The sequence below is a fragment of the Styela clava genome, chromosome 14, assembly GCF_964204865.1.
Source record: "Styela clava chromosome 14, kaStyClav1.hap1.2, whole genome shotgun sequence".
NCBI lineage: Eukaryota > Metazoa > Chordata > Ascidiacea > Stolidobranchia > Styelidae > Styela > Styela clava.
In genome coordinates this window covers 10,428,817-10,452,364 of record NC_135263.1, presented here as the reverse complement: position 1 = coordinate 10,452,364, position 23,548 = coordinate 10,428,817, and the positions used below count along the sequence as shown (strand labels likewise).

At 34.6% G+C, this 23,548-nt stretch overlaps 1 protein-coding gene across 2 annotated transcripts in view; it reads left to right on the top strand.

Annotated features, from left to right (window-relative positions):
- The first annotated feature begins 219 nt into the window (after positions 1 to 219).
- LOC120341451 (polycystin family receptor for egg jelly-like) overlaps positions 220 to 23,548 on the top strand; it is a 35,646-nt gene continuing 12,317 nt past the window's right edge. Inside the window, exons 1-48 of one of the 2 annotated variants that reach the window (XM_078120165.1) lie at positions 220 to 399; positions 812 to 958; positions 1,314 to 1,407; positions 2,243 to 2,409; positions 2,513 to 2,612; positions 2,726 to 2,872; positions 3,184 to 3,431; positions 3,543 to 3,724; positions 3,972 to 4,074; positions 4,189 to 4,300; positions 4,456 to 4,613; positions 4,836 to 4,989; positions 5,377 to 5,492; positions 5,676 to 5,817; positions 6,197 to 6,348; positions 6,549 to 6,655; positions 6,744 to 6,860; positions 7,127 to 7,262; positions 7,747 to 7,964; positions 8,121 to 8,234; positions 8,366 to 8,544; positions 8,867 to 9,008; positions 9,277 to 9,397; positions 9,596 to 9,791; positions 9,894 to 10,034; positions 10,226 to 10,432; positions 10,901 to 11,109; positions 11,321 to 11,394; positions 11,878 to 12,085; positions 12,430 to 12,544; positions 12,658 to 12,814; positions 12,962 to 13,130; positions 13,487 to 13,596; positions 15,161 to 15,290; positions 15,379 to 15,587; positions 15,804 to 15,935; positions 16,196 to 16,321; positions 16,551 to 16,715; positions 17,072 to 17,191; positions 17,508 to 17,642; positions 18,610 to 18,742; positions 18,830 to 18,995; positions 19,872 to 20,053; positions 20,382 to 20,539; positions 21,169 to 21,405; positions 21,864 to 22,034; positions 22,311 to 22,474; positions 22,889 to 23,048. In XM_078120165.1, the coding sequence (XP_077976291.1) occupies positions 321 to 399; positions 812 to 958; positions 1,314 to 1,407; positions 2,243 to 2,409; positions 2,513 to 2,612; positions 2,726 to 2,872; positions 3,184 to 3,431; positions 3,543 to 3,724; positions 3,972 to 4,074; positions 4,189 to 4,300; positions 4,456 to 4,613; positions 4,836 to 4,989; positions 5,377 to 5,492; positions 5,676 to 5,817; positions 6,197 to 6,348; positions 6,549 to 6,655; positions 6,744 to 6,860; positions 7,127 to 7,262; positions 7,747 to 7,964; positions 8,121 to 8,234; positions 8,366 to 8,544; positions 8,867 to 9,008; positions 9,277 to 9,397; positions 9,596 to 9,791; positions 9,894 to 10,034; positions 10,226 to 10,432; positions 10,901 to 11,109; positions 11,321 to 11,394; positions 11,878 to 12,085; positions 12,430 to 12,544; positions 12,658 to 12,814; positions 12,962 to 13,130; positions 13,487 to 13,596; positions 15,161 to 15,290; positions 15,379 to 15,587; positions 15,804 to 15,935; positions 16,196 to 16,321; positions 16,551 to 16,715; positions 17,072 to 17,191; positions 17,508 to 17,642; positions 18,610 to 18,742; positions 18,830 to 18,995; positions 19,872 to 20,053; positions 20,382 to 20,539; positions 21,169 to 21,405; positions 21,864 to 22,034; positions 22,311 to 22,474; positions 22,889 to 23,048 (7,209 nt within the window). In that variant the 5' untranslated portion in view covers positions 220 to 320. Of the gene's footprint in view, positions 400 to 811; positions 959 to 1,313; positions 1,408 to 2,242; positions 2,410 to 2,512; positions 2,613 to 2,725; positions 2,873 to 3,180; positions 3,432 to 3,542; positions 3,725 to 3,971; positions 4,075 to 4,188; positions 4,301 to 4,455; positions 4,614 to 4,835; positions 4,990 to 5,376; positions 5,493 to 5,675; positions 5,818 to 6,196; positions 6,349 to 6,548; positions 6,656 to 6,743; positions 6,861 to 7,126; positions 7,263 to 7,746; positions 7,965 to 8,120; positions 8,235 to 8,365; positions 8,545 to 8,866; positions 9,009 to 9,276; positions 9,398 to 9,595; positions 9,792 to 9,893; positions 10,035 to 10,225; positions 10,433 to 10,900; positions 11,110 to 11,320; positions 11,395 to 11,877; positions 12,086 to 12,429; positions 12,545 to 12,657; positions 12,815 to 12,961; positions 13,131 to 13,486; positions 13,597 to 15,160; positions 15,291 to 15,378; positions 15,588 to 15,803; positions 15,936 to 16,195; positions 16,322 to 16,550; positions 16,716 to 17,071; positions 17,192 to 17,507; positions 17,643 to 18,609; positions 18,743 to 18,829; positions 18,996 to 19,871; positions 20,054 to 20,381; positions 20,540 to 21,168; positions 21,406 to 21,863; positions 22,035 to 22,310; positions 22,475 to 22,888; positions 23,049 to 23,548 lie in introns of both variants that reach the window. The other variant, XM_078120164.1, reaches the window with a different exon arrangement.

Here is a 23,548-nt window from a genome sequence, read left to right as displayed (position 1 = left end):
GATGGTGTAACCCATATACTGTTACTTTTTCTGGATGTGTTTGATATATCAAAGCACATCAACAAAAATATCATAAAGACGGGTCATGTGTACCAACAGAGGTAAGAGTATAATTTAATAGGACTTAAAACATCAAATCCTTTTTTTTCGGGAACAAAAATATAAGAATTGAATGAATAATAATATTTAATCCTGTACATCATCTACCTACAGCAAAAAACGAGCACACTGAAAGTTTTCCTGTTCTTGTGAACACATTCACTCGTCTTCCGGCTCCTTCAACCTTGAATGTTGTACCAGAAGAAAGAAAAACCAATCAAATGATGATACAATGGGCAGCTGTTGATGACACACAAATTTACAATGTAACATATGCTGCCAGCACGGGTAGTATGCAAGGTACGCAGGCAATCAGTGAATTAGCTAGAATTATTATTTATCAATAGGAGTTATTCGAAAAATATAAGAGAAAGGCAAAATAAAGTAAGAAAATTTGGATCGTCACCGCGATCAACATCAAGTTTCTGAATTGAACTTCGATCAGTGATGATATGCTTATTTAGTTTTCATAGGTTTATAAAATTATTCATGCAGTTCTATTAATTCGGTCCACGAAATATTTTGATCCTGTTTATTTTTTAGAAGCTTACGGTAATTCATGCGATTGAGAAAATGACATTAGTGAGTTACCGTGACCCACAGCCGTATATTGTGCTACATAAATAAGTAAAGCAAATCAGACTTGGCACAGTATACAAACTGTTCCATATTACTATACCATCCATTGTAACGAGATCCATTCATTCAATAGAGGAAGATAAAGTCTGGGTCCAGCTTGAAGTTGATCAACCTGAAATATTTCTTCGAAATCTTACTCCAAACACGTTTTATGAAATCCACATCAGAGCAACCAACGTTTATACTGAGAGTTTACCAGCTTCAGTAAAGAAATTTACAAGTATGATTATAATAGAATTTCGATGTGGATTAATCAATGTATTAGATGTACATAAATATATACTTTTTCCGTCGCTCACTTAGCGTCAGTAGTTCATGTAGTAAATCATTGATAAGTTATTTTTCCGCCCTAGATATTAAATAGCCTTTTTCCCATTTTTTAGCAACGACATTAGACTAGAGTGCTGTATATTCAGCTTTATCGGTTCCAACTTTAAAATGTTTAAGTATTGAAATAAAAAATACGGGACTTGCGGACCGCATATTTGTGCAGTTAACCATTCTATGTGTATCTTCTAATATTTGATAGTTCACGATATTGACTTTGCTATAATGTTTTCACGGATTTTATTTAGAACTTGCTGTCCCAGAGAACGTCACCATTGCTAATCTTACAGACACAATCATTAAACTATCTTGGTCGCCAGTTGAAGGATGCAAAGATTACAAGTTTGTCATTTCGTTTAATTTCTAAAATTCCATTTGTGTCTTTTTCATTTTGTATAGTATAAACTGGGGATCAGAACGATTTTGCACTAGATTCAATTTATAGTCAGTCGTGCAAACGACTCTATGCCAGGATTGCAAATTCGACAACAAACCAAATTATCCTATCTAAATTAGCTATAGGACAAAACAACGTTATAGCACAACCGAACACCTGAATGATCAGTAGCAAATCGTCATGTTCAAAACTGTTAGCGCCGACATAGTTCACCCGTGTGGTTTGCATACAGCTGGCATTAGAGGTAAGATCGGGCTAAAAATTTCAGCACGACTCGACCTGAGCCCGACCAATTAACTGGATTTGAAGGCCCGACCTGAGCCCGCATATTTAACTGGATGTGCAGGCCCAACCCGACCCGGGTATGGTAAAGTATAGGAATAATATTTTCGGGATTCAAAGGTCGGGGAAGGGTCCATTACAGCTTCCTCTCTGTCCTATTCAAAATATTTATTTCATAACAAGTATTCCTTTGTTTAGCATCCACACATAGATTTTTTTATAAACATATATTTATTTCAAAAAAAGTCAGTGATAGAGAAGCCCGACCCGACCCCAAAGTAATGATTGGCAATTCAGGCCCGACCCGACCCGGCCCGAACGTAATGATTAATATTTCAGGCCCGACCCGAAATGTCGGGTCGGGCTTCAGATCTTAGCTCTAGCTGGCATATCATTGATTGATTATTCAATTAATGTGACTGCTGCTCTGTAAAAAGTAAAACCATAATATTTATTTGTGTTTAATTATGCATTTCAATAACAAATCCTAATTTATAGATTTGGAATATCGAAGCATCCACTTTTGCCTGAAAGTTTTCGAAAGTCCACGCGAACGACTGAATTTTCCTTTGAAATGTTGAGTTCAAATCAAGCATACAATATATGGATGAAAGCTACCAATGTTAACACCGAGAGCGACATATTCCGAATAAAACAATTCACAAGTGAGTACGTTTTAGTCTAATAATACCTAATCGTAATTATCTCATTGGAATGTCTGAGGCGAATGACAAATACATTCCTTACAATGAATAAATTTCTGTTCAGAGCTTCCGCAGCCGGAAAAAGTTATGTTTACGCCAGACGATATTCATGATAGAACGTTACGATTACGGTGGAGAGTCGTCAAAGAATCGGAATACTATTCGTGAGTGATTACATCTTACTTGTTTTAGCAGAGACACATCATTGTGATCTTAATGTATTGACTATGGAAGGTTTAGAATGTCAAAGTAAATAATTCTATGCTCTGCTTTACAGAATCATAGTTATGGCTTTGCACAATGAATCAAGTCCATCTTCGGCACCTCCATTTGACCAAGATTCGTTGGTAACTGAGATAGATATGAAAGACGGGATTCCATTAGTTGAAAAAAGACTTAGAGGAAGACGCGCAATAGAGGACAGGTAATTGCAAGAATGAAAATTATGACGCGATGGCATCTTAATTTAAATTCGCCAGTTCAACAGTCAAAACCACAACATCCGCATACAAAAGTGATGAAGTTTCGGCAGCACTTCAACCCTGGTTTTGAAGTGTATCAGTGAAGTACTTCAATACCATTCTAATTACTCCACCACATAAGATAATTACAAAAATTTCACCCTGACGGGTAAGAGCCGTCGCCATCATTTTTCGATTCATTTTTATTTTCAATAATATTTTTATCTCTAGATATATCAAATTTTGAACGTATTGTCTCTTCTTTTCATAGCAGATATGCAGGTAGAACGATACGATCAACTGGAGCAGACGCAACCGCAAAACCCATTAGTTTCAAGACAAAGAGAGGAATGAAAAAACCTCAACAAGTTTTTATAAACGAAGATGGGCTTTACGAAATCACAGTTACGGAGACTGACGTCACATTCAGTCAACTTGACCCCGGTGTAAAATACAACATGATTTTACGAGCGGTGAACAGAGATACCGAAAGTATTCCCGTAAAAATTGGAACATTCACAAGTAAGTAACTATTCTATCCTCTTCAGTATTCGCAAATTCATCCAAATGTTTATTAAAAACAAAAAGGTCCGAAACCAGTTTCAATTTATCCATGAAGTTCATATTTTACAGAACTCCAGAAGCCTGGATCCAACGACGTGGAGACTAGGAAAATCGATAACGATACAGCTGCGATAGTCTGGCTGCCAGTGAACAAAGCTAGTTATTACAGAGTGATTGTGACGTCAGAAAGAAAACCATTCATGAAAGAATCTGACGTAATAGTCGCCGAAGGAATAACGACCGATACAGAGGTCAGTTACTGCGTTTTGATGGTCTCCGGGAACGGGTTTAAAAGTCCTAAAACTCACTGCTATAGTACTCCTAGTAACGATTAAAATTCAAATTTATGTTATTTGTACTGCGGATACTTCTTGAAGTCAAAAAAATATTTAATCACATAATTACAACGCCCAACTTAGCGGCCGAGTAAAATTGATTAAAGACTTCGTGCATATATCAACAGTAAGAACCCTATCATTAAAACAAAATAATTAACAGATGTCAATCGTGGGTCTGGAACCGAACACGAAATACACATTTGCTGTTCGTGCTGGAAACAATCACATTGAAAGTTATGCAGCTACCATATGGAACATAACAAGTAAGCAAATTTATATGAATGCTTCTTTCGTGTAAATTTATATTGATATACTGAGAATTGACACTCTTAAACTGCTAACTAAATCTAGTTTATTTCTACATTTAACCATCGCAGAGTTATCTGCTGTTGAGGATCTTCTAGTGGACATTGCCAGTATTACGTCATCATCTTTCATGGTTCGTTGGGCTCCAGTCGAACACGCAGGTCGTTACGTCATCTTAATCAGGTGAACACATAATTTGAGATATTAAAGGTTATTCTTTGTGTTAATGTTAATTTTGAGCAAATACTTGGGATGGAACGAGATTCGGAATCGGGCCGAATACACACATTTCCAGTCTTGGTTGTATTACAATTTTAATCGTCCATGTATCATTTCAGTCCACCTATGATGAATCGGCGAAATAAAATAATGGTTGCTGCTTCGGAGACGAAGGTAACTCTAGAACCTCTGAGAGATACCACTAACTACAAAGTGACCATCAGTGCTGAAAATGACAGAACCAATGGTGTTACGAGACAGCTTACCCAATATACAAGTAAGAATGCAAACTCAGTGGAAGTATTTTTAAAAAATAACAGTATATATATATATATATGGCACTCTCGAAGTATGTGCACCAAGTTGGCGCACAACGTAAACCCTAACCTGGTACACATACCGTGTTCAGGTTGTGCGCCATCTCGCTGCACATACTTCGGGAGTTCCATATATAGCTTTTTAATTTTTTTTTAACCTTTTTTCATTTATACTTTTACAGAACTTCTTACTCCTGCGAATGTACAAATTGTGTTAGAGTCCGTAAACTCATCCTATTTTCGAGTTGTTTGGGATTCGGTAAGAGCAGCGGAGGAATATCACGTACGACTATGGAATGATACGAACAAACCCCTCAAGCAATTGAAACCAAAAAAGTGAGTTGGAATCTCGACATAAATTTTTCCGGCTATAGTTTGTTGTATTCATGCTAATATGAAGATTTTGATTCAGAGAAATTCCTATTTGATTAAATTGATAATAATAGAAATAAATTATAATATTTGTAATTTAGCGCTGTCGTATACGTAGATTATTAGAGTATTAATATATACTGTATTATGGATAATTGTAGCTATACTTGGCTAGCTAGCTTTTGCCATGCAGACCAAAGCACAAACGATGCATAAGTATACCTTCCGTCTGCTTATTCCGGTTATCTTGGGATTTCTTGGTTGAATTTAAACAATAGAATATTCAATGCTCGATTAGTCAGTGTCGAAATTTTGAGATTTTAAACTTGAATTCAATACTTATCCTTACAGAACTCAAGCTCAACTTAAAAATCTCCTATCTGGACACAAATACTGGGTGACAATAAAAGCTCACAATAAGAAGCATAAAACTTACAGCGACGAGGTTAAACTGACTACATTCACAAGTAAGAATTAAAGTATAAAATCAGTAGTATCAAAATAGCAACAATTGACTAATATTCATTTAATCAAGAAACACATTAAAGTGATTCTTTAGTATTGAACTTAGAAAATAAAAGCAAAAAATTTTGCTGGTAGAAATGTAAATGCAATTTCTCTGTTAAATAGCTTCATTGCTTTTTATACAGAACTTGTTACGCCAGAAAATTTTGAAGTTATTGACGCAGAAGTGACAGATACTTCTTTAGTATTTTCATGGGATCCTGTACCACTGGCTGATCGATACAAAATAACTTCGGTTATCAAACCTAGAGATAACGATCACGTCAGGTATGTACGGGATATGTATTATTCTTCAATTAAAATTGAGGCTATTCTAAATTTTCCAAGGATTTTAAAATGTTTCGAATTTAACCGAAATGAAAATATTGAGAAGTAAGAAGAAAATACAATGGATTTTTCATACATTTCCATGTGATTTATAGTTAGACACAGTAAAACAAATCAATTTTCCTATTTCGGAACTGTCTTTTCAATAAAACTACTTATATATTACAATTTAACACATAGTAAAATATCAGCAATCTTTTTTGCAGCTATGTAAAAACGCAGTCAATAAATTTTCTCTATAATACTTTAAGCGTAGTTGTGTGGTACATAAGTAACATATTGTGCATGAAAAAACGAATGAAAATGAAATCATTTGCAGCATCCATTTACATGTTAATGAGCGGACAATGCTTATTGAAGAAACATTCATTGAAATAAATAACTTGAGACCAGCTTCTTACTATTCGGTGGTGATGAAAGCAATTAATTTGAACACGGATAGTGAGAATGTATCCTTGAGCGTTTTCACAAGTAAGAAATGTATTATTTTATTATGTTATATCTACGTCCAAATAATCCAAGCATAACCGACAAAATATGGCACAATGGCCCAAACTTCAGAAACCGACCACCGGCCACCAAACACGTCATGTAAAGCACTATAGGGTATAAATATCTGGTGAAATTTCACTAAAAAGGATTAGAAATTAACCCATTATTCACGTATGCAGAGCTTTCTGAACCAACGAACCTTACCCTTCACGAACATTTGTACATGGATACAGAAGCGAAACTGGAGTGGTTTCAAGTACAGAGAGCAGGATCATATGTTATCGAGGTATAATTATTTAGGTTCCGTTTATTACTATAACGCTTGCATTGAATTGGCGGCAGAAATTTTCAATATTATATTTTTCTCATATCAGGTCTTCACTAAACCCGAGAAGCCCGACAACATTACTGATGAAGAATTTTATGAATCTGATATATTAGATATTTTATTTATGGATGGCAGTGATAACTCCTATAACGAGTCTATTGTTGTGAGTTCAAATATTAAATATATATATATTGTATAAAATTCATGTTGGGAACAAAATGCATTCAATATTATCTGGTATTTGGAATGCACATATATTAATCTTCAAAATTATTAACTGATTACCGCAAAATTCATAGGTATTCCGAAGTATGATATTACGATGTTCATTACAGCGGAGTTGGATGTACGCCCATACATGCCTAAAGGATTTTTTGCTTTCGATAATCTTTAGGGGAGTGATAATTACTTGTCACATTTATTGTTTAGTACGAAAATCGAACCGAACGTCATCCATATCATACGGTGATTGGACTAGAGCCATTAACGACCTATGTCGCTGCAGTATCTGCTAAGAACAAAGACACAAACAGTGATAGAACTACAATGGAATTCAAAACAAAATGTAAGAATATTTATGCTCTTATAATGATAAAAATGACCAATGTTTTTATGGTGTACTCTGTTTGTTATCCATTGAGGTATCTATTTGTACCATTCATACCTTAGCAAGCATATGCAATGATTTCAAATTACATATCATCGTTTTATATTCATTGTCAACAATTTCAAACATGGTTCATGACTGCGCTCGGGATACTCGTCACATTTTCCTATAGATTTAAACGTCATGTCGTGTTTTTACAAGTGAAAACTGGCTCGATCTTGACACTTCTGACCGAATGGCCCGACTTTTGGCTTGACTTGAAAAAATGTCTATCACTTTGCATGTAAACCTCAAACTGGACTCGGGTGTCTAATAATATGACAGGCCTTATGAAATCCCTAAATACGAGTTATGTTACTGACATTGTGGCTTGCAATCGTAGTTTTGTAATTGTTTGTAGTGAATGTAAACATTACATTCTTGTCAAATGATTTTCTTCCAGCTGCATGTGAAGAAGATTTTCATGCATTTCCTCATACCCATCTCTACCAAGCATTGCATAGAAGAGAAGTTAAGAATGTTTCCTTGGATGAATGCTTGACTGAATGTTGTGAAGAACGTAAATTTCCTTGTAGATCGGTATCACTACATAAAGAAACTTCAGATTGCTATCTATTTGCCGAAGATCGTAACATCGCGCCACCGTTGGGACTAAGCAAGGTTTCAAGTTATCTATATTATTTCAATGCCTTATTGCTTATTGTGTGTTTCAAACAATGTGTTTTATCGTGAGAATAATTTATCAGCTCAATTTTTTTAATAATGTATTTAGTTATGATGTATTCTGATTTTTTGCTACTTTTTTTTTATCAACAGTACTACGACCACTTTGAAAGGAAATTCTGGCAAGAAGTATCAGGATTTCAAATCAGATCATTGTCACACAATAATGTTGCTGTCATCAATGAAACTGTTGATATTATATTAACGGTATGTTTACTTCGAACTTCAACCAACAGTTTTATATATTGCTCTCGAGTCATTGCATTCATGTTATTTATTGAATACATATTTTTTTAAATTGATTAAATTTGATATAAGCAAATTTCATAACATTTCAGTTTGTGTATGTTGGTAAAACTGGATGCGTTGAATGGGATCTTGGAGAAGGTACTAGAAGATATCATGCAATATCAAGTGTCGCTGATTGTGCTTACATGTGTGATAATGCACCACCTGGAACAAACTGCACCATTCTTCCCGCAAATCCACTGGAAAATGCTAATCAAATCAATACAAGGTTAGATATTTGATGTAATGTCATTATAAGATAACATTGATCATTTACAATTTGATATCACTCTAAGCAACTTGGTCGTCATTAAGGGTTGCTTATATAAGATGCGTACAGTTAATTGTAGAGAAGGTGATATGGCTTCAATCTCCATTTCAATGATGCATGCAGATAGTAAACATATTTTATTCATCTTCTGTCGGTTCCATTTTAAACAACTTATTTCTTTCCCTTCACCTCACATATTTCACATTGAAAGATACTGGAAATATCCTGTATAATCTATTATTGATTCATAAAAACTTCCATAATTACACTTTTTTCGCAGCCATGTGTATGATATGAACAGCGTTTATGAAGTTCGTGTAAATGTTTCTGATCAAGGAATTTATGCAACTTCGTCATTCAAGATAGCAATTAATGAAAGGGGTTGTATCTATCCTGAAATTACTATTGAAGAAGATGCAAAGGTATAACAAGTGCATTCTGGGTTGAATTACTTTTCTTCTATTTTGTTCAGTATACAAATGAGTTATGACTGTAATTAAGGTGATACAAACTGTTTGATTTCTTAAAGATGTAGACAACAACCCAAGAAATTTTGAACAGTTATCTAATGCGAATTATATTTTAGAATTATCAATGCTACTTTTTCAGGAGTTGTCTTCAGTTGTGAGTTTCAGATTTTACAGATATAACTTTGCCTATCTTCACTAACCAATTTTTTTTTCTTCGTAGAACATTTTGGATCCAAAGCAACTTTATCGATCAAACAAGCTAGTTTTGTCAACGACTCCTACGATTGTTTGTAAAAGTTTTCCAGGAGTAAAATTTGATTGGAGAGCAGTTGTTTATTCAGGTAAGAATAATTTGAATAAGTTTTTGTTCCAGTTCAATTCAATCATGTTCGCAATTGAACTTATAAATTATATAATTCTCATAAAAATTCATAATCAAGCTCAACCAACTTTCTCCTGCAAAGAAGCAAATTTCTTCTGATTATTTACTATTGTTCTTTTACCTATATTGTATTTGATTTCGATTCATTTTTGTTCAGCGTCTTCAAACACCGTGACCAATAGTTTTCAGCTTGATTCATTTGGTTCCGAGATTTTGATTCCCGCTTTATCCCTCGAACTTGGAATGTATATGATAACTGCAACTATAAATCTTTTGGATGACGAACACGATCTACAAGACTCGGATTCAGTTTATATTGAAGTCGTTCCGTCTCCTCTCGTATCAAAAATAAAGTGAGACGGCATGTCATTTTTGAAAATTTATAGTTTTATAGTAAAATGTCTGGTGTTAATAATGATTTACTATTTATTTCTATGATACTATGAACTTTGCAGGGGTGGAAGCATGCGTACCATTGGATACAACAGAATAGTGAAATGGGATGCAAGTACGAAATCATATGATCCTGATACACTTGGTCCTGAAAGACATGATCTGAGTTACAGATGGTTTTGCAAGAATTATACCGATACTAAGTAAGTCAATATCAATGTTTTTTGGAACATAACAACTCTTTTCATATTTTCAAGAATCTATTGACCACCAAAAAAGCCGGTAAATATTCATACATTATATATAATAATTCTGCCAGTGCATCTCAACTGTTTCTTTTGTTCATATTTAACATAGCACTCTATGTAAATTCTCACATGATTTTTCTCTACAGATTTCAACCACTCGAAGATGGAAGTTGCTTCCCAGATCTCGATCTGTTGACTTTTGATGGTCCCGGCATTTTTATTTTGAACACCACAATAATGCACCTGTATGTCAATTATGAATTTCAAGTTGCGGTCATGAAAGATGAAAGAACAACAATGTTCACTCAACAAGTTGTTGTGAAAGAGGGAGATCCGCCTGAGTTTTATATAGAGTGAGTTCTTGACAAGTTTAATTAGTATTCTAAGACAAAGTAGATTGGTGCCTAATGCCTATGCATTACTCGCTTGAGCGTATGCACGACAAGAATTCAACCGATTGCATTAATTAATATTTAGAAGAAGCAACTAATCATATTATATCTACTCGTACATGCCATGCAGCATGATGTTCACCATTTTTGAAAATTATAGTATCTTAAATGTGTCGTAGATGGGACGGTTTGTGTTGTCATTTTTGTGTTTAAAAGTTAAATAAAGAAATATGAAAAGGTCGGATTTCATTTTTATTATCCAAGTGCAAAATGTCGATTTGTGACTATTTTCTCGACTCATATGAAACTTGTGTAATCTACAAATTTAAAATATGTATTCAATGAATTCACCTGTGAAATTTCTAGATCGACTTATTTTTTTATCCAACATCGAATGACATATACAGTGTTCATATCGTTTCATGACAGATGCCGAGAAAACTGTAAAGCAAAATTAAATCCAACCCAAGCACTCGCTTTGAATGCAATATGTTTAAATTGTAAACATGAACGTAATCCTGAATATGAATGGATCCTATTTGAGGTTATAACTATCAGTGATGAACAAGAGAGCGAATCGGATACCGAATCTTCTGACAAGTTGAATCCAATTTTGGATGCAGAATATGATGAAGAAGGTCAGTAGTTATATTTTCGTTTTCGTAAATAGTTTTTTAGAAAATTTACAAAAAAATGCGTATGATCATAGCAATATCTGGCAAACTTGCGATTTGTAGCTCGCAATAATTTAGAATTTCGCACAATACCATGTGAAACGATGTTTCCTCTTTTGCTGCAATCGATGTTAGATAAGACAATGGTTCACAATGCTATTTTTTAACTTTCCAGAATTGGATTATGATGAAGTAAAATCGGTAGTATCAGAAGAGGGAAAAGTTGAGAAGAAAATATACGAGCAAGTGGTAAGTTTATTTTTATATAATCGAACAATAGTTAGTTATTCTTATAAGTATGGCTAATATGGTTAGCGGTTTAAAATTATTTAAAATGTTTGTTGTTTATGTCTTCCTTTTTGCATGTCACACAAAATATAAAGACTACTGGTTCTTTCAAGTTTCCTCATTGTATTGCAAAATAATATTATAACAAAGCAAATTTTGAAAACGCAAACCGAATAGAACTTGAAAAATGGATAGCTGTAAAAAGTTCGTTCATGTTTTCCTTTTTGCATGTCACTCTAAATATAAAGACTACTGGTTCTTTCAAGTTTTCTTATTGTATTGCAAAATAAAACTTGTATATATTCGAGCGTTTACTGAAATATGCAATTTACTCTTAATATTATTATATTAATCTTTATTTTAATACAAATTTTGGGGCCCCTTTTACAAAATATATTTGAAATCTATCCACCTATTGTTAAATGAAGCAATGCTATATTCTAGATGGGCTGGGAAGGTAACACAACAACCGGTTCCATGTCTGATATTTTGGTCCTAACAAAAAACTCGCTGAAGAGTGGTCGAGAATATGTTCTGCGCTTGAACGTCAGCATGGATGGTTTGGACGACAGAGTACACAGCTTTTCAGACTTTACTTTCCTATCTAATCTTCCTCCATACAACGGCATCTGTTCTACTGCGTCGTCCATTGGTGAGTTTAAATATTTGGATATAATTCCCATTTCGAAATGGCAGAACTATAGATTAAGTCGGCACAGGGATTATTTTCTCGGACGCGTAAGCAGATGAAAGGAGATAATATTATTAGAGCTCCGAGTCTACCGTATAAAATGTGACGAATAGCGTTATTTGGACTTTTTGTGTAGCAAGCAAACCCAGAGCATGACTAATATTAAATATAGATATTTCGAACCTCCTGAATTATGCTCAAAGGTTGTGTACCAGGTTGGGTTTAGGTTGCGACAAATTGGTGCGCATACTTCAGGAATACCGATATTTCTGCTTACAGACTACCCTCATTAACTTTCATTACAGGAAACTGCGCACGATTTAAAACGTTTCCAAACACTCAAATTGATGAAATCGATCCACGGGGAGTATTTGTGAACTTGACAGAGAAAGAATGTTCTCAAAAGTGCTGCCTGATGAGGTATGGTTTCGTAAAATAAATAAATTGGTAATATATTTTTAAGGCATACAACCGAACTTCCCTATTATTTTGGATGCATGGGTTTTATTTGAAATGGGTTTCATATTTAACAGAGAATTTCTATGCTTGTCGTTCACTTATCAAGTCAAGGAAAGAGTTTGCAAACTGTACACAGAAGCAAGAGATACAATACTTACCCAGATGTCGTTCAGTAACGTAGAAGATTATCACCAACGTGTGTTTTATGTTGGAAGAGCCGTCATTGATGAGGTGAATTTTATCTATTCCTATAATGGTTGCTTTTATATTTACACAATAATAAACAATAATAATTTGTTTTAAGTCTACTCTTGTCGCTAAAAGTGCAAAATCTCGGAAAAAAGATTGTCTTCAAATAAACTTCCATACTTTCTTCAGGTGTTACTAGAATGCAGAAACTGGCAAGATGAAGGCGAACTACAAACTTATCCAAAAGAAGGGGAACGTCCTCCAAAAACTACATTAACATATAAATATGTTGCACTGCCCTATGGAAACTTGACTTCTCCATTACTGCTATATTTTGGAACAGTAGTAAAAACGCCAGGTATTCAAATAAATGCAGTCGACTAGAACAGAATTTTTTTTCATATTGGAATCTACTATATTTATTCACACATTTCCGAGTTGTTGTTTCTTCTATCACGTAGGTAAATGTTAGACAAGCATTTGATTGAGAAATATGTAAGCTATATTGTATATACAATGCGTTTGTGTCCATTTGAATCATTGACATGTCGAATTACTGACAGATCCACTATTGTTGTAAGGGGTAAACTAATGTAAAGTAAGCGCACAGCATAATTAATATTACAATAATCAACTTAACACTTAATTTCAACTCAGTTTTATTGTATGAAATTGATTTAATACAAAGTTGTGACAAGGACATGTTGTTTACAGGAATATCAATGGCCCTCGGTGATCCAGAAGATGATTACATCGTATCAATAAGAGCACAAGTTTGTGATATGTACGGAGAATGTGCGATGTCGAACACAGTTACAATACAGGTTGGCGAATGTTGTTGATCATATTATTCAGAATAAAGAATAACTATAAAAATACAATCTCATTCGAATCGCGACTGTTGTGTCCTATTTACTGACTAACTGACTATACAAGAATCGAACTTGATATAAACGACAGATGAAAACAAAAACAGATCATCCAGCGAAAATAGTAGAGAACAGAACAGTCTAGCATTGCAACACAAAGTTCTAGAGCAGGCATGTCCAACCTTTTTAGTGTCACGGGCCACTTTCACATGAGGAAATTCATTGCGGGCCGCAAACGTTTTGGCGCTCCGGAAGTATAATTTTACCAAGATGACGCACAACCTGTACTATAACCTTGTACACATACTATGTTCAGGTTATGCGCTATTTTGGTACGTATACTTAGGGAGCACAAACGTTTTTACCCAACTAGAATACCAGCCCAGTGCCGATTTACGTTATAATTTGAGCCTTGCTAAATCAAACGCCTGGATTGCAAAACACTTTTGCGGATTTCTGAACACAACTTGCACACGAAGTTCAAATTAACTTTTATGCAAAATGCCTTACCCTCAAGCAATGTACATTGGCATAAAAAATCAGCAGAAAAAAATAAAGTCAACAATTCTTTTTTTTCAACTAGTGCGAAACTTCATTTTGAATATTATTGCTCAACTGTTTAATAATAACGGCTAGCTTTGGGCTTTGATACCTCACAACGTAACTAACTGGCTTGTCAAATTGTCGTTCGACAGCTTACTCCTATGCTCCGATTTCATAATTTTCAATTTCGAAAAGAAAGATTTGCACATATATGTTGTGCCTATTGCCGCTGCAATACGCATTGTCATTTGTCTCAGGATGAAAAAGATATATTCATCGATATACTCACTGTAGAATTTATGTTTTCTATCTTCTTGAAACAACTGTTTGCGTTCATTTTGGGGCTTCTTCTACCCGAATGTCAACAGGACGCATACAAAATTTTAAAGAGACCGTCGAATTTTGCAATTAAGCGAATCTCTCGTTAAATGCTTTCAACAACTTTGCGACTTCGTCTCAAATATTTATAGAAATTTGATGCTGTCGAAGCTATAGAAGAAATGGAAAATGAACTGCTTTCTTTAATTCAAATTGAGCTTTATACAGTTTAAGCTTTGGGATAAATGCCTGTATATCTTCATAACAGTCTGTAATCAATTTCACAATGGGTAGAAAACTCATTATATTGCCACAGATGTTGCATGCTTGAGTGGCCCTCCACAAAATCATATTCTGTGGCGTTAACAAGTAACAACGCTTTTCTTATGGAGGAGCCGCGTGAGATTGAAGCTTCAAATCTAGGAAGATTTGATATCATACCAGGAAATTTTTATGTTAAATATGATTATACGTCCGTAGTTATATAAATATTTCAAGTGGGTAGCACGAATCCTTCCCGTGGGCCGCATTTTGTTTTATAATTAAGTTAATACCTTCTCAGCTTCAATTTTCTGGCCGAAGTTGCCCGATGGTGGCTTGCAATCGAAGTACTTATAAATAGATATGCAGTTTTAATAACCAAACCTTGTTATACCAGGTTGTTCCTCCTGATTCTGGCAATGTAGGAGATACTCTCAGTGGTTTTGCGAATGGAAATACAAGCAAATTAGGAATATTTTCATCGACAGGAAACAGTAAAGCAGCAGCTCAACTAGTGCAGTCCATAGGTAAGATGAGTAATGAGAAAATGAAATGTCCAGGGATGGCTTTCTCACGTTGGGCGCAAATATTTACCATTTCGAATCTAAATTGTAGCCTCCATAATTAATATGAACGAAGAAGAAGAAGATCGATCTCTGGGAAGTAACGGTACTGGTAATGCAACCGACTACGAAGCGACGACTTCTTCTTGGCTAGAAACAACTGCGTCGCCCACTACTGCTTATTACGTCACAATGGGACCGGAAACAAACGTAACGGGCAACGCTTCACGTGGCGTTATCGACAAAAACTTGAAGCAAAATGTACGTTTAAGTCAACAACTAACATACCGTTGAAGTATAACAATAATGAATTGATAACAAAATTATTATAGCTTGATAGAAATGATTGAATCTTGCATAACTATGCCACAAATGATTTTGACGTATAAAGTCTCGTTAAAAGTGTTTTAAATCTAAATTACAAATGTCTTTGATTCGGTATTTCATTATAATAGTCTAGAAATACTTTTTCTCCAGCTTCGTAAAGACGTTGTGAAAGCCTTATCTTCAGCATCTGGAGGAATGACATCAATAGACAATCTAAAACAGATGACTAGCGCGATGAATTCAATCACAAAGAAACCAGATGAAATAACACCAGATTCACAGGTAAATCGATGATGAATATATGCCTGTAATAACGATAATATAGGCTACTATGTATATATATAAATTATATCAAGAAACTACATGTCAACAGCGCCCGACGGTTCCGGACTACCTATCAGTAATTTTGGTTGTGGGTTGGTTTTGATCACGTTAGCTAACATGGCTCAAATTGCTTTCATTGCGAATATTACAAATTTTCGATATAGCGAATTGTATTCACCTAAAACTCTATTCATTAGCATTACTAATATACTTTCTAGCTTGAAGCTTCGAATACGGTACTGAAAATGGCCGCATCATTGACGACATTTTCTGACGAGTCAAACAAGGAAGATATTGCCGACGCAGCAAAAAATATCATCGGATCACTCGGGAGTGTTGCCAAGGTTTGTTACGATGCGATGTTGCTTATACTTTAATTGCGGATGAATGATATTAGTAAATTACACTAAATGTTGCAAAATAGGGACGAAAAGTCTGCTTATACTGAAAGAGGTATCATTTCTTTTTTAATATTTGGTCAGTAAAGAGGTCCAAATAAATATATATAAGTAATTTGGTATCGAATACTTCCACTTTCCCATGCATTTTAACAAAATGTTGTCAATTTTGTAGTCATCGGAAACAAACATGGGCGACTTGAAAGATCAACTCTTGCAACCTTCTGAACTCAACTTTAATACATTAGACAACGTTGATTTATCACCCGATGAATTTGAATATTACAACAGACTTAAATTGAAACAAGAAAAGAAAAGAGTTCGAAGAAGTGCGCTTGCGGTAAGTATTTCGTAAGCGGTGTCTCAAAAATGTCGTGTCCCACTTGTCCAAATTGTCCCACCTTGCCTGGGACAAGTGGTACACGTGGGACAAGTAGGGCACGACATTTTTGAGACACCCTTTCGTGAGGATATTGGAATAAAAAATATAGTGAAACACGGTGATGCTCACGAAAGCTTTAAATATAACGTTTCTTTTTATATTAACTTGTTTATATTTCGATACATGTTCAATTTATTTTCTTAAATATATATTAGCACAGTTAATTCTAAGAGATAGTATAATTAGAATTAGGCATAATTTCTTCTAACTAATTTACTTGTAATTATTTCTTATCATACCTTCTTATTTTTCAGTCCCAAGAAGTTATGGCTTCAGCCATAACTGCGATTGACGGGACGGCGGACTCATTACTTGACAAACAAATGTCAGGGGAACCTGCTGAAAATCTAAACAGTGAACGTATGGAAATGCAGGTAGGTTGTTTTCATAGTCTATTTTAATATTTACCCATTGTAGAGTGTGACATTCTGCTTCGAAAGGATTTGATTGAAACTGACGTGTCAAAATGCAATCTTCCCTCAATTATGTAGCAGCCAAAATGAAAAATTATTGTCGGTGGTTTAGATACTTTCGCAATGTTATGTAGTTTTGTCATTTCGCGCATCTCGTAGAACCAACTTTTATATTTATATGCCGAATGTTATAAATTGCTTTCTCCCACATCCCTCTTGGTGAATGTTCACGAGAATGTGGAAAACGTAATTCAGTTTTCATTGACGTTATATCCAGGTTGAAAAATCAGCGCCAGAAGATATTGGAAATCGTGAGTTGTCGACAGCTAGAGGATCTTCTATTAAACTACCTGGAGCTGATGTTTTGTTTGGCAAAAATGCAACAAATATGACGGAACCTGTAAATATACAAGTAAGTACACACTATGAGGCCTGTAATTGATAAAACGGAAAACAATATATGTAGAATCGGTATACCAATGTTTGATGTGCCCTGTGTATTCGAACTCACGTTAAATAATTTCAGTATATATATATATGGATTTTTTTGGTTGCGAAACAAAATCTATTTAGAGCTTCCTAATAACAAATTTGTTTATAGTTTAGACACATTGGCTATACAATGGAGTATCTCGAAAATATTTTGTCCCACTTGTCCGACTTTTCCCATTTGTTCAAACTTGCTCCAAAATATATATCTACCCTAACTCAGAACAGAGAGAGAAGTGGGACGAGATGTACAAGTATGGTACTGATAGGTAGGCTTACCATACGTCCCGCTTTAGGCGGGACAGTCCCGCTTTTCAGCGTTTTGTCCCGCCGTCCCGATAAGTCAGCCAAAAGTCCCGCTTTTCCAGCATAATACACATGTTCTCGTTAATACTATTGTTCTCATTACTGTTGTTTCTGTGTAGCGCAGCGCTAGCCTACTTACTGAAGGTGAATGCGTTCGTTTCCCGCTGATTCCTATTGATGGCAGACGAATCGCATGCAAAACCAATACTAATTCGTCTAAATTCGAATTATTTGTACCGGTACCGTAAACGTCAATTCCTTCCTATTTTTCGAACTGAACCCGATAATTGGAAAGAGAATATGCGCATGAAATTTCGATAACAATATGGTCAATAAAGACAGCCGAGACAGCTTTAAATGTAGGAATGTAGGCCTATGTAGTAAAATCGGAAAATGTGAAGTTACAAAATTAAAGCTAAGGGGTCGTTGTCTTCCGAGGTGTCCCGATTTGAAGTCACAAAAATATGGTAACCCTACCGATAGGACAAGTGTGGAATAAGTGGCACAATTGTCCGATGGGCAGGCTATGCCGAATCAGAAAGTTCATAGCTCTCCATTTTTTAATGTCGTTTCTATCTCTTTAGGTAATGGCGTTTGATGACAATCCGCTTGGATTTGGCGACGATGCTGCATTGATTAACTCGCCCATTACTATGCTTAAAATTGGCGGTGCAAATAATAATGGTTCGACTGGAAACGATACAGAGAACGAAGGCGGTAACAGATTTCTATACACTCTAAAACTATACATATTGAATCAACCATTTTCAAATCTAACCTTTCTGTATTTATTTAACTTTTCAGACGACAGGCCTGGGGTTGGAATTTCTATTCCGAGTAAATTCGATCCATTAGAAGATATGATGACGATTGAGCGAGATATTAATGATACTGGTCTTTCTATAAGTAAATTTGAAATGGTCTCACAGGAAAACGCAATTCTTATTTTAGTGGAGCCCGAGGACGAACGGTACGTTTGGGCTCTGCCAAATGATTAGAACTTAACTTCCGAGTTTTACAGTATTTAACTCATTCGAGCTGAGTCAAAATTTAGTCGACCATTTTCAGCTGCTGCTGACATTAAGTCCGGTCATTTTAAGACTTTATACCAGAGGAACTTTAAAGTAATTGCTAGACCGACAAATCTAAACCAAATTTTAAGTTATTTTGCTAGTCATGAGTACGATCAAACAAGTAAAGATGTGTCATTTTCAAAACTTAAAGAAAAAAAAAGATTATTTGATTTGAATATATTCCCGTCACGGCACGAGCTTGCCTTTAACATGGGTAAACTCATACACGAGTAACACGCTTATCTAAAGATTTTTGATTTTCGAAATCTCACAATTTTTCACGCCAACACTGAATTCCGTACAAATTCCTCTGATATGCACATTAACACTAAATAAATCACTGCTTTTTCAATGTCTCCAGTCTGCATGTACCAAATTTTTTAAGATTCAGAACATATAGAGGGTAGGGACAAATGAATAAACTAGAATATCGGTTAGAAACCGAAAACTTATCGATCGAAGGTTAGGGGATCCCCCAAAACAGTGGTCTTACTCCATAGTGACACCGTGTGACACCGTAATTAATAACTCGCTAATTATAAGACATACTCCATCCAAAATCAATAGTCACATGCAAAATTTGGAGCAAATTCAACCTCGCTTTCGTGAGATATCGCGAAATACCTATCAACATACTTACCGATCTTGAGTAACAACAAAATATGTAATACTAAACGTGCAACATTACAACACCACCTACAGGCGCGTTTCTCAATTGGTGGTGGTGATGTCAATTATAAAATCCCTCTGTTTGACACAATTTTGCTTTTCAGATCAAAATTCGAAGTTTTACTTCGATTTAACTCGAAACCTACTGAAGAAGAATATGATTTCAAGTTTAAACTTCCACATGATGCATGGGATGTTACGATGGCAGAAGATCGATATAAAATATTCATTCCAGAAAAAGAAGTCAAAATGAAAGGGATGATTTTTATCGGAATTCAAGATAATTGTGAGTCAATATCATAAATCCAATATAAAGTATGATTGTACTTTTCCTGTTGGTCAGCCTGTGATTTTAGAAAAGTAAGACTAATTTATAATTTCGCACTTGAAATTTGAAATATTGAGTACAATTATGCAGCAATATATAATGCACATTTTCGCATTTGAAAATAACTGCTGATTTATACTAAATGTTTATAATATTTTTAATAGCACCGCGTGTCCAGTGCCTTGTTTGGGATAATCAAGCGAAACACACGTTAAAACTGTTCCAATTTATTTTATTTTATTTATATATATATTAATCTCAGAAAATTATGTTTTTTTTTATACAGTGAATGTGTCAACTCCGATTGCAAAACACCGAGGTCGTGTTCGCAGACGACGTTCTATTGGTATCGAGAATTCAACTACTTATCATCTGCTCATTTCTACCCCGGGATGTAGACGATTTGATTCTGAAACGAATAAATGGACTGGTGATGGTTGTAAAGTAAGAATTATCTCTTACTGTTATTATATTAAGGATTATCAATAATGGAATTTCCTTAATTTTGACGTTTTCTGAAATGTGTTTTCGTGTTTTATAGTTTTATGAATCATATAAATCTGTAATCTAGAAATGATCATATCCATTATTTTTCGTCGATTAATACGTAAATTTCAATATATCTATCGCAAAATTACACCAACAATACGCTCTGAAGACATAGCCTTCTTGTGTACAAGTGTTTGCTTTCCTACGACCTTTTTCGGAGCTGTAGTGTGAGACATTTCATAAAACTTTAATGACTGATAACTGGATACAAAAATTACAATGCAGAGTAAATATTTTCGCGTTAAATAATATGTAACGTCTCATTCAACGTTGCAGGCAAAAATATAAGAAAATGTTTGCAGTATCGTATAATTTGAACTCATTTTGCAGGATGTTTTCACGCCTTCAAATATTCACATAATCACATAAATGTTGGTTTCTATGTTTTTGGAAGAACCTAATCCTTTTAGTTTGTTATCGCATGCTCATTTTTTTTACTGCACCCTGAGAGTAATGAGCATCGGGTTTCAACCCAAATAGGTAACTATATTTCAAATAAAACAATTTTATTTTTTTGCCACCAGGTAAGTGAGCACAGCACACCAGAATTCACGGAATGCGTTTGCAATAAATTATCACCAACGTCAATCTTCAGTGCTGAGTTCTTCGTACCACCAAACACAATCAATTTTGCAACAGTTTTTGCAAAGATTGACATCGCAGATAATCCTGCTGTGTTTTCAACTGTAATATCATTGATTATTTTATATATTCTACTACTCATATGGGCACGTAGAACCGACAAAAAGGATCGAATTAAGGTTTGTGGTTTACTATACATATAATTACTACAATAAACCAAAAAGAGGAAACATGATATTTATTACTCGTAGCATATTATTAGAGAATTGTATGCGGACTGAAACTTTAGAGATTTACTTTACCCCGGGCGGGAATAATATTTTCTCAAACCCCTGAAGTTAGCCAAATATAAATATTCAATATATACCATTATTATCAAATATTGTCCTTGCCATAGTGTGATTTACTGTACAAAACGGATAATTGCATATATATCAAACTTCTTTAAAAAATACTTGCTCATGTCAGGTCTAAAACCAATTTGCATTAAAACTCTGTAACCAGAAATGATAAATCTTGTAGTCATCTTGTAAAGGAGGCACCAATGAATTCCTTTAAAATTCTAATTGAACAAAAATGCTAATGAAACTAATAACATTTTGGAATAGATACAATAATATTGCTTTCTGCCTAACAGTGGAGCTTAAAATCAGTTGTGGACAACAGAAAAGAAGACAAATATCTATACCAAGTAACTGTATTTACTGGTTATGGTCGAGATGCTACAACACATTCAAATGTTTTCTGTATTATATTCGGTGAACATGGTCGAACAAACGTTAGACAACTCCGTGTAAAGGAAGAAAAAGTAAGCTTTGTCGTTTTTCTAAGGTTACTTTAAACTTTTACTTCAAATCAGTGACCGTAAATGCAACCACCTAGAGATGTTAAAATTCTAGTATAAGACAGTGTTACTATTAGAACATTGCTATGCCTATTACTCATCTAGTAAATCGCCACTCCCCCATCAAAAATAACGTAAAGTAGGATAAAACAATCCTCTTCGATTGGTTCGTTGTTGAATGAATGACGGCATTGGTATTAGTGACGACATTACATATTCATTTTGCATTCTTTCGTTCAGATGCCGTTCACTCGCAGCAGCGTGAATCACTTTTTACTTCGTGTTGATAAATCATTGGGTAATTTGACCCATGTTCATATATGGCATGATAATACTGGCAAAGGAAATTTCAGAGGATGGTATCTGGATCAGGTTGCAGTACAAGATGTTGTTACTGGTGAAAGGTAAGAAAATTGATATCATGCTATAATCTAATGCGTATTTGTATTTAAAAAAAATTGTACCTTCAATTATAACTTCACTTTTAGTCTGGAAACTCCATTTAGCATATTCATATATATCAAATTTTGAGAGGGATTGTTGACATTAGTCGTGTCTATTGGTCCTTAAATCAATGTGATGACATCACATGACCCACTGCTTGAATATCATAACGCGTAGTTTGCAAGAGAACACCAGATGAGTGACGCAAGCGAATCAGCGAATGGTATTCCAACCCCGAATGTCTTTTATAATTGCTATTATCGCAACATTGAAAAGTGTGATAGCATAGGTAAGGCATGAAGTGTAATTCATAAAAAAGTTGTAGATTCAGAATCGCTGATTTAACTCTTTAATCCTAATTATTCATTCATCAGATTCTACTTTGTATGTGATCAATGGCTGGCTGTAGATCAAGATGATGGATTAGTTGATCGGATTCTTCCAGTCGCAACTCCTGAAAATATGTCAAGTTTTCATAGATTGTTTCTCTCGACCACAAGTCAGAAATTCACCGAAGATCATTTATGGATATCTGTGAGATTTTTATTTTTTGCCATTCATGCGAAACGGTGGTGTGTTTATATAAAAATAAATAAACACTCGTTTTCAACTTTTTTTATATTATTTCATTTATTTAATTTAGAAATTTACAATATTTTAATAATGAATCTTGCTTTCATTTGTATATTGTGATATTACCAGGTTTGTCCACGGGTCATATTTTTATGTCCCATTCCCATCCCATAGCAATTATGCCTGTCCCATCCCATATCATGGGATTCCCACGGAAATAAAATTCAATAAAAATTGTTAATTAAATTTAGGTTTAGCGTCTACTAAATAGGACTATATGTACGAAGAGACATGCAAAACAACAAAATTTACTGACTTTGTTTACTTTGAATTTATAACTGTTATATATATATGTCCATCAGCATCTTCACAAAGTATATTATTAATTCTGAATAAAATTACTTTTTATAACTAACAATAGAGCCATGCTCAAATATATGAACACGAAATCCATAACAAAA